The 18334-nt window shown below is 39.1% G+C and overlaps 1 protein-coding gene across 1 annotated transcript in view; it reads right to left on the reverse strand.

The window, feature by feature from the left end:
- The window catches only part of LOC139720411 (prestin-like), a 32907-nt gene that overhangs the window by 4369 nt on the left and 10204 nt on the right, over positions 1–18334 (reverse strand). The window contains exons 3-12 of the mRNA XM_071631775.1: positions 15757–15867; positions 14730–14989; positions 13886–14059; positions 12582–12734; positions 10378–10460; positions 7006–7159; positions 4885–4998; positions 3792–3869; positions 2694–2789; positions 727–903 (exon numbers count right to left, since the gene is read on the reverse strand). Coding sequence (XP_071487876.1) covers positions 727–903; positions 2694–2789; positions 3792–3869; positions 4885–4998; positions 7006–7159; positions 10378–10460; positions 12582–12734; positions 13886–14059; positions 14730–14989; positions 15757–15867 — 1400 coding nt within the window. The remainder of the gene's footprint in view (positions 1–726; positions 904–2693; positions 2790–3791; positions 3870–4884; positions 4999–7005; positions 7160–10377; positions 10461–12581; positions 12735–13885; positions 14060–14729; positions 14990–15756; positions 15868–18334) is intronic.

The following is an 18334-nucleotide window of genomic DNA, read 5'->3' on the forward strand; positions in this document are numbered from 1 at the left end:
ATCACGATGTAGGGTCCGTAGCCCTGCAATCGTGTAACACAGGAATTAACTGACACAAAAAGGTATACTTATTCATCGATTCACGTTTCATACTAATTTTTATACTGTGGAAATGATTGCAGGATTATCAACGCGTATATGGTGTGGTACGACTGATTAAATCTTATGGATTATCAAGGGGATTACCGCAGGAAACAAGGCTAAGAACTAACTTAAAAAAACCCAAACAAACACAGCAACTTGTCAGATATCTGTTTATATTTTGACAATCGAAAATCAGATTATCTTAGAAGGATTAAAGAGATTAATATAATCACATTTCAATCTTTGGGGCGATATAAAAACAAACGATGATCATTCCTATCACAGAGTTGTTCAGTGAATACAGTGTATCAGATGACTAGAGATTAAGTGCTAGACAAAAAAAAATAATGATTATGGTGATCAATCATCATAATCAATAGAAATGATCAGGTCTCTAGCTGGCACAGTATGTAAAAGAGCATGACAAATTTGACGACGGCTAAATTGTACTTATCATCTAGTTCATCTGAGTGTTCGAGGAAAAAAAAGAAGAAACGACGGGTTTAACATGTAAACCATACTGCAGCAACCGTACGTCTTCTGAAAAATGTGCAAGTGACACAAGAACAGATTTTACTTCCTGAGTCGAAGGTCATTAATTGCATCAAGGAATGACACAATCTAATCATCTTATCAACTTACGGTATTGTATCGTTTAATGTTCTTGTACATCTCAGTTCCCGGGATGTGGCCTCTGGTTGAAAAGTGTGGTGTCTGCGTTCTGACCACGGTGACGAACAGGGCCACGACCACCCCAACACCGAGACCGAGATCGACTCCGATGAAGACAACGGCGCTAAAGGTGCCGATCCAGATAACCTTCGAGAAGATTGAACATAAAGATTATAAACTATAGTGACCTTTATTCAACGGCAGTAATCCTCCCCTTAACCCTAAAAGGGCCGGGGGGTGGGTGGCGGAATCCGCCCCCCCCCCCCCGACGTTTCGCGCTATAATTCCGTAACGCGAGAAGGCCTCGTCGCGAGGCTTCTTGACTTTGTTTGTTCAAGTCTCGCGCAACTTTTGAGACCAAATTTGCGACGTCCACGCATACTTTTGCGAAGCCACGCCCATTTTTGTAACGGAATGTCGCCCCAAAACGGGCACAATTTTGTGATTTTGTGTACATTTCCTATGGAAAACAGTGCTCTGTCATGAAAGTCATAAAAACCTGATTATTTCTACAATTAATCACTTTCATTGATTACTTTTGTGCTAATTATGGTAGAAAAGTGGTCAGTGACAATTTCCAATGAAAAAACAAAGAAAAAACAGAAGTTGAAAAACACAGAAATACATAAGAAATTCTGAAAACAATAAAATACATAAGAACTGAAATGAAGTTTGGAAGTTTTTGTGATGTACAATTGTTGAATATGCTAAAACAGATTTACAAATCAAAAATTAGACTCTCAATGCTTTTAATTAGGCTAAAATATGATCTTGAGCTTAATTTGCATAATTAGTTAATTAAAATTAGAAATTGATTGTTTGAAAAAATCTTATGACACAATCTTGTAGATTATGGCGCGGGTCTCACGCATGCAAAATTTCATCGCGATCGCACCACCGATGGCCGAGATCTCGGGGGGGGGCGGAATCCATCTCCCCCCCCCCCCCCCCCCCGGTCTGAGCATAGCCAAAAAAGCCCGGCCCCTTTAGGGTTAAACCTAGTAGAAAATTAGTCTGAAAAGAGCTTGGTTAAAGCGACGGTTTTTCTGCTTTCGGTTAATGAATGCAATTTGCATTGACAGTTTCTATGACTTCAGAGATTCGTTCAGGGGTCTTTATATTTATCATGAAGTACGCGTCCAAGTGTCTCAGTAAAACTATCAAATGAAATATGCTACGCAATGACATGATGGGTTGTCTCTGTTAAAAGATAAGACCGAGCCCCTTTCTGAGATAGATTGACTTTTGAGAGCCATGATTTTAAATTCCTTCAGATAAGAGCAACAGGTGGACGTAAATTGGTGTCAGGCAAATGACGATTGTATACAGTTCAGTGTCCACCTTGACCTACAAAGCACTAAAGGTCAATGCAAGCGTTAAATTAAGTTTCTGCACATGTTCGGAGTGCCATCGAGGGCTTTGACACCCCAACAACTTACGGTGGTAAAATATATTAATAGATAGAAAGTCATCTCCGAGAAAAATCAACAGCGAGGAGCCAAATGACATGGAATAGTTTTCAGTGTTTAAATTTTGTTTAAAAAGAGAGAGAAATGATTCTACCGCTAATTACTAATATAATCTGTAATTTGCTAGAGGAATCCATACTATCGCTTTAATGTATTAGTGAAGGTATTCGTATATCCAATCATATGCGAAAGTCGCCCACTGTAATGCAACATTCTCCATAAGCCGATAGATACTACCGTTATTTTGCATGTGATCTCAAGTGACATTAATATCAAGCAAACCTAAATCGTACAAAACACTTGATTTTGCGAGTGATAAAGTGATGAAAAGATTAACAATTAAAGAGTAATAAGCATTATGTTCTCATGCACAGAATTGCAGAGAAAGAGATAATAATTATGTCTTTTTACTGCCTCTTTTTGACATTAGCGCAAACTTTAAATCTCTTCTCCCTTTTTTCAACTCACAAAGTCATATTTTGAGTATCGGAAGAGGAAGTGGAGATCCTTGAATTGCAAGAACATTCCCTTGAGACCCTGACAGATGATAGCAGCAAGAACGGCCTGTGTGGGAGGGGCGCAAAAGAGAAGAGAACATGATTAAAGCAACACAAACCGTGTGCACAGAGAGTACAAACACGACAAAGAAATGGATGTACATGTAGCAGGATGTGGATTGTTTACAACTAGGTCATAGTAAAGTAAGTTTGTTTGCAATAGCGTTCAGAGGCAGAGCAAATATAACAATGTGTTAATCGATACGATCCCTTGTGATGATTTTTGCTTGTAATCTGATTCTTTGTTGTTGTTGTTGTTGTTGATGATGTTGTTGTTGATGTTGTTGCATTTGTGGTCGTTGTTCTTGATGTTGCTGTTATTGATGATGATGATGATGCTAATGATGTTGTTGATGATGGTGTTGTTGTGGTTGTTGTAGTTGATGTTGTTGTTGATGTTATTGTTGTTGTTGTTGTTGTTGTTGTTGTTGATGATGATGTTGTTGTTGTTGTTGTCGTCGTCGTCGTCGTCGTTGTTGTTGTTGGCCCTGACACTATGAACGAAATTTCGCAAATATAACTTTCATTTTTTTTTTCATTTTCACTTTTGTTTTTCGATTGGCCGGAATGGCGAAGTAGTAGATGATATGCTGTTGACTATATAGAATGTAGTGTAGCAAATGTAAGATTCCACAAAACCTGCGACTCAGTTGTGATTTACGATTCTATAGTGCTTGCTCAATGTTCCATAGTTAAAAGTTAAGTGAGTCCCTTCAATTCAATTCAATTCAATTCAATTCAATTCAATTCAATTCATTTATTTTCATTCTTGTTTTTCCAACAAAACATAACGCATAATAAATTTGGAATTACATCATAAACATAAGCATTCGACTTTGCAAAAAGATAAATGATACAGATAAACAAAAGAATGCATACTGGCAAAAAAAAGTACAAAGTTATGCTTCAGTTGAGAAAAAAGAACTGAGAGGTCCATGAAGTGGAATGCTCTTTTTGAGTTGATACGGTTGGATGGTCTCTTTTTATTTAAAAAGAGGTGTGGGCTTACCTTCGGGAGGGGTTCGAACCATGGAGCCATGAAGAGTAGCACAAACATCACCATGGTAGAAGACACCAGAGTGACAACCTGCAACCGAAACAAGATCTCTAAGATTAATATCGTGTTATATTATAAGCGGTTAAAAGAAATGTTACATGATCTGAATCATTCAAAACTCCGAGAACTGAGGATTGAAGGAAAGGATTCAAACATCAATTACAGATTTTGTCATTCATATACTAATGATTTATTTCAAATGGAATTTGTCGCAGTGTGTGTATATACTCTTATGTGAACTCTCCCCTTCACAGGAGAAGGTTGATGGTACTGTACTAGTATTGCAAGACGTTCTGACGAACATAATTATTCACTGCAGTGCAGATAGTGCAATTTGTCACATCGCACGTCTTAAGCTACATGCTATCATCGCGCTCAGATGATTGCCAGAAGAAGAAAAAAAAAATGAGTCAGCGTAAATTGTGTCTACATCCACCCTAATCACAAAATAACTCAGATGAGCACATTTTCCAAGGATGGATGTTCCCCTGACGGATATCCATGTTCCTGTCGTTCCCTCTGCCCTAGCTTCCCCTGTGTTCCCCATCGACTACTCGAGCATCGCTACCGCAATGACTTCGGGGATTAAAGGATTCACGTCGAGAGGTGGCGCACTAATCGACGAGAATTCTCCTGGCACCTATGTGCTGTATTTCCGATTGCATCCGCACCACGCATAATGCCAATCCTTTTCGAGGTATCAATTCCCTTTTTCGGTTTCAGTGCACAGTATTCGTTGTTGTTTACTTTAAAGTATATTGAGTTTGCAGAGCCTTTCTGAACAATTGTTTTCATGTGAAGAGCTGTGTTTTCTGATTTTTCCCTCGTATATTCTTGCTCCTGTCACTCATTACTGTATTCAATTATAGTAGTCTGGTTAATTGTATCGATCGTAAGCAAGGCGGACAAGTCTCACAAGTTAAAATAACTATTAAAAAACGATAATAATAACAGGGCTCATTACTAGAAAGAAAAGGGAGCACTATTTGTTTAATTAGTGTAATATTCAGAGTGGATGTGACGATAAACACAGAGAAAAAATTACCTGAGTTTTTCCTCCAACAGCCTCTTGGATGGACGTACGCGCAAGGGCGCCACAGCAGACGAAGCAATGGAAGAAGGATGAAACAATGTTCGCAACTCCGTAGGACAACATTTCCTGGAAGAAAAAAAAAGTGATTAAAAAGAGTAAACTCTGGTGCTACGTTCACATGACTTAACTCGCACGCAATGCAGAAAAAGAAAACGCGTGCTTATATCGATTTTTATGCATTCCATGTCCAGTGTATAAAAAAAAAAATTACCGAGTACACCATAAACACCACAGTTCTGTTAGTTCTGTTTGCTCACTACTTTTTCGTCATTCGTTTGTATTCATTATCAAAAGCACATCGCATACAGAGAACATTTTATTTCACAGTATGAGATTGGTGAATGATAGAAATGGCAGTAATTTTCAAATTTCCTAATATGAATGATTCATAAAGTATCGCACGTTTGTAAACCGCACGTGCTATTTGGTATGCTCCTAAAGGAAATCCGGCAGGGGACTTGGACAGGAGAAGGAATGAATCGATACAGCAAATGCTGTGAATCAGTAACGTCAGACATATCTTAGAAAATGACAGAAGGTAGTTAGGGCTACGAAATTATAACAACTCTTTTATCATTTTCCCATCTTTTTGTCCTCCTTTCATTTAGTCCTGTCCTTCGGCATGTCTTTCAGAACTTCATTCGACTTTTATAGCGATCCTCTTTTTTTATCGTCTGTCTTCCAATCTTTTATCTATTCCTCTATGTTTATTCGCGTCAAACAGAGGAACACTTGTCATTTCTTTCAACAGAATGTTTATCACTGATACATGATAGGTCTTCACATCTCTAGGTAATGATTCCCCGTAGACACGTGTGACTAAAATAAATTGCTAAAGAAAATTTTTGTAAGGTACACGAGAGTCAAATTTGGTAAGAGGGTGAATCAGCTGGTTTCATGTGAATCCAGAATTTTGTTGTTCTGTTTTGTTTGTGTTCTGTGTTTTCACCCCCTATTGACAATACTTACATCGACCCATGGAGCTATAACAGTTCTACGATTGAACTAAATCATTTCTTCACTCAGTGTCCGTGCTTTACTAGACATGTACACCTTAAAGGACAAGTTCACCTTCATAAACATAAGGATTGAGAGAATGTAGCAATATTAGTAGAACACATCATTGAAAGTTTGAGGAAAATCAGACAATCCGTTCAAAAGTTATGAATTTTTGAAGTTTTTGTGCAGTAACCGCTGGATGAGAAGACTACTGCAGTGTATGAATAACTTAGATGTCACATGCGTACAACAATATAAGGAAAATATAAAGAGAATTTCACAAAATGCCATCTTTTGAAAAAAGTACGCATTCCCCTGACTCGTTACCGACAAATGTTATGGGTAATATTATTCCCCCTGCCTTTAGAAAGAGGCAAGTCAAGAGCTCTTTTATTATGCGAAAAAAGTGAAAATATGTTGAATTTTCTTTTATATTTTCTTTATACTGTTGTACGCATATGACTCACAAGCTGTAGTAGTCTCCTCATCCAGCGGTTCCAACACAAACATTTTAAAAATTCATAACTTTTGCATCGATTGTCCAATTTTCCTCAAACTTTCACTGATGTGTTCTACTAATATTGTTGCATTCTCTCAATCCTTATGTTTATGAAGGTGAACTTGTCCTTTAAAGGTCCTGTTTACCTTTGGGAGCAGTGATTAAAAAAAATGTTCAAAATACCACATTTGATGCATTATGTCATGTATGTGCAGGTCAGTTGTATCACAAAGCGTAGACTATGTAAAATTTGTCGCCTAAAATATAAAGAGATATTACCATGCATTTTCTCAATAAACCATAACTGTAGATGGTTTAGTCTGGAAATATTTTAGTTTTAATTTTTGTTCACATTTCGTATATTTAACAATACTTTACATCAATCATAGTGATTCAAATTTTTACATTGTTTGTTTCTATTTCTAACTCACATTTTAGAATTATTTTGTAGCACTAAAGCTGGCGTTTTGTTTCATCTGCAAATGGTAAATTATGCCTCTAAGCAATTCTATCATATCTTCTCGTATTTTCAGTCACTTGTTTATATATTTGTCCATTCATTTAATCATAATTACCTGGTTGGCATCGATCTCGTAGTTGTTTCGGGTGGCGAAAGTCTTCGACAGCGAGACGGAGAGGGCGAAGGCAACGATGGCGATGGCGAAGCTGTCGCCGATGAGGGATCCGAAGAGGGTTCCGAACATGGACGGCATGCGTGGGGGAGGGAAACTGTGATGAGCGATGAAAAACAAAAGGAAGAATCGTCACAACTTTTATGAATCAAACATGATGAACACATTCATACAATGGTACGAACATGTATTAGCGAACTCGCATCTAGAAAATTCTTTGTTAACTTAATGCTACTAAACATTCCTTTCTCAGCAGTGTCTTGGTGATATCTCAGCACTGAAATTCTATATCTTATTGAATCCATTTTTTTTTTGCACTGCCTCATGTAGTAATCAAAACGATATCAGAACCACCTGCAATTAATTTCATGCTATTTGTTTGTCAGGTTTACACTAAACGCAAGTGTATAATCCATGTGCACGTTTGTAATCCTAATCTCGGCTGCGATCATCATTTACACGTATCCACTGACAGGAGTTGGCAAAACATTTCTCCCTTTACAGGTCAAGCAGCTATTAGAGTCTCCAGTGGATCGTTATAATTAATTGAATTCTGCAAAATGACGTTCAGGAAAACTATCGCGAAAAAACGTTACTTTTATGATTTCAGCTGCCATGGCAACAACCAATCAGCTGGGGACAGACTTTGGTTGTTGCCATGAGTACCATGGCAGTTGGGATCACAGTTGTAATTGATGTAACTCTCAACAGGCAGATAACCAGGGAGGACATGAATGATATTTATTTTGCTCCAACTCCGGAGTGTGTTCATCTCGGTATCACAGTGTCCAGTGATTTATCTGGGACAGATAATATTCTGCCCACTGTTCACGAACGTGAGCACAGACCGTCTGCATACAACACTTCTCCAATTTAAGTGACCAGGGAGGTAAGACTCACCTCCCTGATGTGACAACAATAATCAGAGAAGACAATCTCCCCTAGAAAGTAAAATGGGATCGCTAAAGTCCAGTCATCGTTACTCATCTATCATGAGATACAGGTTCCACAACCACACACTGGCCCCAGTCTGCAGTCTGTATATTTCGTCATGATGAAACAATGTACCCTCCTCCTCCAGGACTTCTTTTTCTCGTCCAGATAAAGACCTGGATGAGTGCGAGGGCGTTTTATCTTAGCCTTCTCAGTACCCCTGAAACGTTTTCCTTCGTAAAAGTGTAAAACAAATGTTTGGAAACTAAGAAGCAGCTTGTTTTGGAAAAAAACACGGTCAATTAGTCTCGAGAACTGAAAATTTACTGTTAATTGTTATTGTGACTTCAGTGTCAGGTACAGCAGATAGTTACATGTATGGCTGTCTCTTTTATATTACGTTTTTTAAATGTACGACCGGTTCACTTCCATTTTGGGACCCTTTCGAGACTCGCACCATGCCTGCAGTTCTCATACTTAGAACGTGATGTTCGTTAGACATGAAGATCAAGCTCTATCAGAAGGAGGAGCCGAGAGCTTCATTTTTAGAATTCCGGCGACATCCAGGCCCGCTCTTTGAAGTATTGACTCACCACTAGATCTTAAAAGCCTTGTGCCGTAGCCGTTGATAAAATTTCTGTGATCCTTTTCACATCTTTATCTTGTATCTGTAGACCATAACATTTTGGTGGTCTTTTTTCAATTTATTGGTTTCATCTGTAGATTATGGTTGCACTAAGAATATAACCAGTTCTAGATTAAGATTTATTTGTCTTTCGGATAGGCAAACAAAAGGATGTGATGACATCATACAGGTTTTCTGTGATGATTTCATGATCATATTATGTCGTCATCTCATGTAGAATGATGCTTCATTCTCCTCATAAACTTACATTCAGTGCTAGGACTCGTCTGCAGCCTGATAATTGTCGTTATAATTGTTATCATTTTCTGTATGAAATAATGAGTATCTCATCGATTGAACGTCGATGATGCCTCGAGAAGTAGGACTACATCCTGTCATTAAAGACTTTGAGTGACTGGCCTACCCAATACGACACATCTACTCTTACTTCTGGAATTCAATCAAGGCTCACTATAGATGAACAACGCCACAATATTGGCTCTACAAAATGATCGGTGTTAACAATCTTGGCGAGGGTAAGAAATAATTTCCCATCGAGAATGAGTAGTGAATTTATAGGGCAATTCACACATTATAGATGCATAAGTGGCTAAATTTCAGACGTTAACTTGGTATTATTCTTTCTCCTTCACCATGCCAACGTGACTTTAAATTGTTTTATGTCAGGAAACCTCCCCCTGGTTCAATGCCAAATTTGGACTCTCCTTCTCCCCTCCTTCTTCGGTGAAATGCGAGAGGACTCATCATGAGGTTGGCTGGTCGCACAGGGATCCCAACATCCGTAGACACAGGAAGAGCGGGGGGCCAAGGCTGCAGACAGGACCCAGGGCGAATTTTTTGGCACACACTCCGTATGATGTGATGCTCTCTGCCATATTCCCGGGGACTGTATCTTCCTGCGATCTCGACCGCAGCGACTCGTTTTTAGAAAGTCCCGGTTTATTTTGGGGCAAGTTGCTACACTGTACTAATTTTCCATCTCTCGTTTTTTTTTTAAACTATGTGTGGGCATGTGTGGAACATTGGTAGTTCCAGAGGGGGAAAATAGTGTGTGAGTAATCAAGTTTTTTATTCTCCCTCCTTTTTTATCGAATTTTTGCCTCTTTACCCCGAGATGACCCTTAAGAGCGTCGTCGAGGGACTGTGACTCAGAAGAGCGTGCGACAAACGGATGTCATGTGTTGGGCCGTCTCGTGAGCGGCCTGGGCTCTGAGTGTGTGCTTCTTGCACGTCGTCATTTTATAGATCGAAATAATGTATACATTATGGTGAAGGGTGCGGACGCTTTGTATCGTAAAAATAGCGTCGGCAATGTCCATCTCGTACAATCCCTTAGAAAGGATATTTGCCAAGTTTTTGTCGCAGAAACAGGGACATCGTGGGAAAGCCGTAAAGCAGTGACGCATCGTGCCAATGACATGCCGAATATCAAGCAGACGTGTGTCGAGTGATAGAATATCAAGCAGACGACAGAAAATGCAACAAAATAAACACACCCGAAAGGTGTTTGTTAATTCCGACAGGGGTAACAGCAAAGTAAAACAAAGATCTCATGAACTTCTGACAAGATGCTTTCAGGAAAAATGACAGGAGATTGAGAGAAAGAGTTGGAAGAGAGGGAGTATGGGAGGCGGAGAGAGGAAAAAACTTGTGGTAGGTGACAGACAAACATTCTGGCTCACAGTGCCGAATAAGGTAACAGTGAGCAGAAGGAAATTCCTGACTATCTTACTCACCCGGTTTTGATGTCGTTGATAATGTCCACTCCGTGACGCTGGTACATTTTGGCAAACTTCGACACGATGATGGAGATGATAACCTACGTCACAAAGAGAACACAAAGAATTAATCACCACCCGGCTAATATCTAAAGCACAGGGAAGCCTATCGAGTACAGACAGACTTCCAAACCTGGCTACTTTGGCTCCCGACATTTTCGCCATGCAGTCAAAATCAAACTGTAGCATGAAAGAAAGGACATGTTTCTTGAAAATTAATTGTCCGTTATGTCCTGTGGATAACATATCGTTAAGACCGATCATTTAATGTGAGTCATAAAGCTGATCTGCGATTTTGAAAAAAAAAATAACAACCAACCAAGGAGAAAGTCCTCATTTTTTTTTTAAATAATCTTCCTAAAACACCGTCGTAGAGGGGTGTGATGTTCGTTATTCCGAAGCACACACATTCCTGACACCGAGATATTCGTTATTCCGTAATTGAAATAGGGTTCGTTATTCCGAAAGCGCGTTTTTCCAAAGGTGCGTTAGTCCGAAGGTTCGTTTTTCCGAAAATTAGAATTAGGTTCGTTAATCCGAAAATGGGGAAAATATGCACACTATCCGTAGATGTGTAATTATCTTAACATAGCATTATACTTTACTAACATACTAACGAACCTTAGGAATTACGAACCTATTTCCTTTCTGGATTAACGAACCTTCTGCATGACAAACCTTTTCTTATTTCCGGATTAACGAAACTTCGGAAACAGTTCTTATTTCATTTTTAGATTAATGAACCTTCGGAATAAGGAACTTCCGGAATAACGCACCTTCAGAAATGATGAACCTTAACTGTAGGATGGACCGTAGTCAACGCAATGATCTTCGTTACATTAACCATTTATTTTGCGACGGGTCAGACAATGGAAACAAAAGCATTTTCATAATCATCTTCCTGAAATGTAGATCTATTTCAGCGTCCACTTATTGAATGACGTCATTTTTGAATACTGAACAATAAGGATTCAAAGTCATCGAAGATCAAGCTGCTATAGTCTGTAGGAAATGACAGACTTCGTCTTGAGAAACAATATTCCCCTTCTGATGTTTGTGTCGAATAGACATTGCTACAATTTTGTTACTATTATCATCCATAGTTACACTTAAGGCGGGCTCATGCGCGCGTGCTTGCTTGCGAGCGTATATCTACATGTATATGCGGGGTTTCACGCACCCAGGTTTATTCGTTAGTTCTTCCCAACTTGGACCTGCAGCCTATAGTGGACAACACAAGATATGCATTTCGACCATCATGCTTCAACATTTCCCTATTCTCCAACAGGTCAAGTCTCATTTTAATCCTCAAGCACACACCTTGTTGGAAAAGCATTTTGCAAATTGGGCTCTGCTCACTAAAACAAGTGTACAGTATTCCATGGTGAGATAAACGGTGGAAGATCAGAATCACACCCAGCAGGAAGTTCGTGCCTCCAAATTGACAGCGGCAGATGCCGCCAGAACATGACGCATTAACACTCAAGACAGATCCCAGAACAAACGTAATACGCGTGTTTGCTCCCGTTGTCACGTTCAATTAGAGTAGCATGTGTTGCACAGACTAAACGCAACATAACGCGTCAATAAGATAATGTTAGCTATCCGAGCTTTCAGGAATTGGATGATTCAAAAAGTTTTACCCACACAAGATCTATTGGATCTATCTCGCAGTACGACTGTCGCTTCAATCTCACAAGGCTTAGGGTCTAACTTGCCATTGCCATAATAAAATTATTAAATCTCTCGTTCACTCTCTCTCTAGATACAAGTACTGTATATATACGTGTATATATACATTTATGTATATAAATGTATCACACATAAAGATATATAGTATATAATTTTAATTATGTACGCATTATTCTGCCAGTTAGTTATTAATATACACATTTGATTATCTGTCCATTTATATATCAAGCCGTGCAGTATGAAATACACATAGTTGTTGTTCGAACTTCCTTCTGTGTTTAAGTGCATTGTCATGGACTATGTAGCCTATTGGCAACATTGTTGCATGTAATGGATACGAAAATAGAGTCAGGATTGGTCAGTAGAGCGCGATCATCTTACTAGATAAAAGCATTTTATAGAGGAGAGACGAGGTTGACAAATCTGTAATGGAGGGGATATAATTCTTGGGAACATCTTCAATAACTCACCACGATGAGTTCGATTGGGATGTTGATCTTGATTCGTTCCTTGTATTTCTCTATGATCTCCTTGGTGATGGCCAGTATCCCAAACGCCGTGACGAAGATGATGATGGTTGCTACGTTACTGGTCGAGATGTGGGAGATTAGATGCTTCCAAATCTGCAGATCGACATTTAGAGAATTTTAACAAAGGTGATGGAGGAAACAAACACAAATTACAGAAACCTCGTCAATCTACTACACATTTGCGAATCTATTCTGATGTTTTAGATTGTGCTCGTTTTGAGTGTTTTCGTTTTTGTTTTTTTAGAAACAAGACAAACAATTTTACATTTGACTTTTTTTGAGGGAAATAAGACAAAGAATTTTACATTTGACTAAGGGGATAATACTATTATGTGATAATGTCTTCTTTCTTACCATTAGATTTGTGAAAGGTTCCTTGTTTTATCACGTAAAGCTCATATCTATTTCATGCATGGGAGGTAAAGCAGTTTTTAGGGAGATGCACAACATGGTTTAATCGATTCTTCAAGTAACCAGACGAAAAGACAATAACATGACGGGTTTAGTTTAGGTAATGCTGGTTTTCTGGCTCACCAAACAGTAGCTGGATTCGACGGGAATACATAGATCTTCCGTGATTATGTTGACACTGTGAGTGCAGGGTCGTGTTACACAGATCCCCCGCCTTTTGTCGCGACAGTATTCAACGCCGCTTTAAGTGGACGGACTCGATATATTAGATAATCTCATACGGACATTCATATTTCCTCTTGGCATACATCCTGGAAATGAACAGGATTACGCCTTGGTCATGTTCTCGTGATCCGTGCACTTCCATTCACCCTCTTTGATTGAGAAATCTAATGAAAACTTTCGGCATGGAAATGAGGAGGTTTGTCTAAAAATAGCGAATTCCTCTAGTTAAGATTATCAACACGCTTAATTTGTGAGGTTTATGCCGCTATTTTTACTGATCCTTAATGAAGCTAATTGGCAAAGAGGGTGACAGTATAGTACAGGCATTTTAATTCTTTAATCGAAAAGTATGTTGGTTTTTCTAGTCGCGTTTTAGCATACCAAGGATGTTTAGTGAATATTCCATAAAAAGGACAACACAGCAGAGAGATAGGCAAAGAGAGGGAAAGAGAGGTAGGGGTGGGAGAGGGTAAAAGGGGGAAAGGGAGGGAGACAGAGAAATAATGTAAAACGGAAGAGATCCTGATCACTAGCACGTGGAGAAATATTATGTACGTCAAAATGATTAACGCAATAATTGCGCAGGTTTGGTGCATTTGTGTACGTACGAATATGATTTCAGGAGTGCTGTCGTCGAGCGATCGGCCTGGCACATGGATGCCCAGGGCTGACGGCATCTGACTGGTCAGAACGTGGAAGGCTGCCCCAGTGGTGAAGGCACGGACGAGGGCCTCGGAGAGGTAGACGGTCACGAAACCACACCGACATATACCCATTATCACCTGCAGATGTTCAGGATGTGTTGTTACATAACGATGAAACATGTTCATTACATGCTTAACACCCTTTGCCATCCACCACTGACCAAGTTCTTCACCCCTTTGAAAGAGCGATCTATACCGGTAAGGAGGCATACTAATATTACACGGTATGAACTGCCATCATCAGTCACCACATTCCTACATGCTGCTTTTAGTTTTACGATCATAACAGAAAAGTTATTAAGAATGGCTGGCTACCATTATCTCTAGCTGATGCCCTTCTCTATCAGTCTTTTATCAGGTGTATAAATGACATTTTGAAGTACAATGGTACTACATTTATTGGAATCGATGTCCATCACGTGTTGATCTCTGCTTTAAAAAAATGAAGTGAGAAATTTTTATTTTGAAATTGCTGAACATGACAAAACAGTAGTCAATTATTTGGACCCTTAATCTTTCCTGCAAAGAAATAAAAAATATCAAAATGCATGCTATATTCCATAATGACAAAAAGCATGTTATATTGCTATGAAGATCAGTGGTCTATCAAAGAGGTCATATACATAATCATAGGTGGGAAGTCCCTATAGAATCGAATATCCAAGGAGGAACATGTGTAGAAAACAAGGCGATCTGACGAAAATACATATAAACAGAATAAGACAAAGAGAAGAAAAGATGAGCAAACCTGGAGCATGCCGACGATAAGACAAAGCGCCACATGTATTTTGACCTTCTCTGCCTCCAGATCGATACCGTGGGAGTCCCCTATACTGGTTCCGTTGTCAAGGTGATGATGGTTGTGATCATGACCGTGATCGTGTCCGTGATCGTGTAGATGTTGTTCTTCCGGCGGACCCATTTCCATGGACGCTGCCGCGGGGTAGCGCTCCATGAGAACACGGTTGACCGTCTCACGACACATCAGACTAACCACGGCGAACGTACCTTTGTAAAAAAAAAAATTAGGAGACGATGATTACCGATGTGTTCAACAGAAAGCATGTTGAAATGCCGTGATGATGTATTCTTACATCTTCCACAAATGCCGTCATCATTGTGAATATCGGGGTCAAAAAACACCACCAGCACCATTGATAATCGCTATGATAACCACAACGATAATGACGATGATAATCTCGGGCGTGAAAAGGTGTACTGAATTAACGAAATGATTCTTAAATAACTTTGCCATCCCTCAGAATCATCTACATCATCACCAAATTACCAGTACTATCATCACCGTAAAAACAGAGGGCCCGTTGTCGTAATCTTACAAAACACAGTCGAAGAATAGTACTGCAGAGCAGAAATATTTTATAGTTCGTTGTACCGAAGGTCCGTAATTCCGAAAATGAAATAAAGTTCGTTATTCTATTCGTTATTAATCTGAAAATAGATACGGCCCGTTATTCCGAAGGTTCGTTAATCCGACAGTGAAAAACAAAAAGGTTCATTATTCCGAACGTTCGTCAACCCGAAACGAAACAAGGTTGGTAATTCCGAATCTTCGTTAGTGCGCACCTTTTTGACACTATCATATTTTTTTTTTCCGGATTAACGAACCTTGAGAATAATAAACCCAATTTCATTTTTCGGATACACGAACCTTCGGAGTAACTAATATCAACCCCCCCCCCCCTTCAAAAAAAAAATGTTTACACCTTAGAGGTAAAAGATTGACGCGGGAACCACAATGAGAAGAGTTCACTGACCCATTGAGAGATGCTTGGATGTGCCCATGAAGAAGTAGATGAGAACGGGGAAGAAGGTGGTGTAGAGTCCATACACGGCTGGTAGGCCGGCCAGGATGGAGTAAGCCAGACCTGTTCAGGAAAACGAAGAACAGTAGTGCTAAACGGTAAGACTGTTTTTCACTTATTCAAGAGAGGTGACTGAATTTCAACAATGGTTTATATTTACGTCTATATAGAAGAATCTATATCGGTCCATTCTGTGAAGGAGCCTGTCTATCATGGAGAAACAATAACCAGCAACAATCGACGTCTCAGAAACAAGGCGGAATTCTCAGTATAATGTGGTATTTGTGGGTTATGAGACATCATGTATTTTGTTATTTGCCATTTGTTTTGATTGTTTTGTTTTTGTCTTGTCCTGTTCTTATGTTTTACTTGCTTCGATCACATTGGTAACAGAAATTTAATGAATATTTTTAGGTCAGCCGAAAATAAGGGACATTTCCTTTCTGGCCGCTGCCTACCACATCATTTCTTTTTATACTGTTTAACTGATATCTTTGCAATTGTATTCTAAAGTTTATGTATGTGTCTGTTTTTTAATATCTTCTTTGCTCTGGCGAAATAAAGAAACTTAAACTTGAACTATGTCTGATAGAAGTACGTTTACTACTGATTTGATATGGTTATCGAAAGGTGGACGTCAACAACAACAACAACAACAAAATGATATAGAATTTTTTATCACATTTTTGTACTTTATTGCTGTTCTGTATTTCTGTGTATAGATGGTTACATTTTTCATTTTTCTCTTAACCTCTTAGAATACCATTACGGGACATTGTTCGTGTTCTCTGACTTTTATTCCTCGTAAACTTTGTTTTATATTGAGTGAGTCATCAGCAAAATGTGTCGTTGGACTTTCCCTCAACCGAACAGATAGGCACCACTGTCTACTGACGCTGTTGATGTATCTGTGCAAACTATCAGCACTATGTGTCATAAGATAAATAAAATGGGTTATTCAGGGATACCTTCAACTGCGCGCCATTTTTCCAGGGGGCCGGTAGATGATGAAAGAGTGACAGCAATGCCGAGTCATTTCGGCGTAATGAATTCATCCTTTGAATTGTTCCCACTGTCAAATTGACATACATCAGTCATAACCTCTGTTCTGAAGTAAATTGCACAACGATCCCAGTCTTTGTTATCAAATCTTTACATATATTTAACCCTTCTAAGATAACATAGCATATCAAATTATCGTTTCTAATCTAAGTTTTGTGTTATTTCATTATGTTCACCTTCGTGTGTGATTGTTTTTGTGTTGTGTTGTTGTCGGCTGTCATTCAGCTTTTATTAACCTCTGCAGAATGTTCCTGAGGTTTATAGTATGTGGTCACACCTTGCTGGAGTGGCTTACATGTTTTAGTCCATGGCTTAACATTCTTTGCGGTAATGGTTAAACGCAAACCATAGCATGTAGTTGCTGCCAGTGCTTGGCAAGCGACCTCAGTGGATTAACTTGACTCCAACTAGTTCTTCGAACATTGGAAATACACGTTGTCTCCTGTACGAGGGCAGATATATACGAACCCATCGTCATCATTTCGTCATTCTTAATTGAGGCACCTGATCATTCTCATTACAGAAAAAACGAGCTAGCAGAAACAAAAAATAATAAAAAACTAACTTTTTCGCTCTCAAAGGATTTTAATGTGCCCTTTCAAAAACAACAGTTTCATGAAGGCAACCACATTTTCGTTCATGATGGAGTTAAAACGTTGTCTGCTATTGTCTATTTTTTTTTAGATTGGAATTGCACAAAAGGATACTGATGTCCTAAATCATTCAAATCAGAACACAGTGGACTTTTTTTTTTGCAAAAGATTTCCTCATCAACACAAAATAATTAAATGGGATTACTTGATCGAGACATCCTGAATTAGTCAGATATTTAGTTTTAGACAAAAAGTACAACAAACTCTCTACAGCCAATACAAAACCGTGAAAATAGCTTGTGAACATGAGTTTGTGAAGATTATATCAACAGAGCCTAGTAGTAAATGTTTTCGTTGATGTCTACTCAAGCAGTTAGAATCTTCAAATGGATAACTAAGACAATTGACGGGAAACGCGACATGTAGATAAAAGGGGCATTTTGAATTGGAAATGATTTACTGACTTTGTCACGACCGGACATCGAGAAGGGCAATACGTTGCCTTCTAACAAAGAAACTGTTGTCATCTGCTGATTATACTGTTAAAAATAATAGTTCCTGATAATAGAATCATATGACCCTGCACGCTCAAACTCGAGTGGAGGCTCGAGGGGGATGGGTTGAGTTTATGACTAATTCCCGGTCGTCGTTACTATGGCAACCGTCTCCTATGAGCGCTCAAAGCGCCCCTCCATGCAAGCAACCTGCTTTGCTGTTGCCCTATATAACCAACCCGTTTGGGGTTCTCAACAGCGGAACCTCTCGACTGTTCAACAGACTGGTCACGTGACAACTTTGAAGCATGCCTTGACGTATGACCGTTTAATTCACATAGTCAGATATTGCTGGGAAGGGATCATGTCTTGTAAGGAGGA

This window comes from Diadema antillarum, unplaced genomic scaffold (genome assembly GCF_040938485.1).
Source record: "Diadema antillarum isolate AM-2024a unplaced genomic scaffold, OU_Dant_1.0 scf00000011, whole genome shotgun sequence".
NCBI lineage: Eukaryota > Metazoa > Echinodermata > Echinoidea > Diadematoida > Diadematidae > Diadema > Diadema antillarum.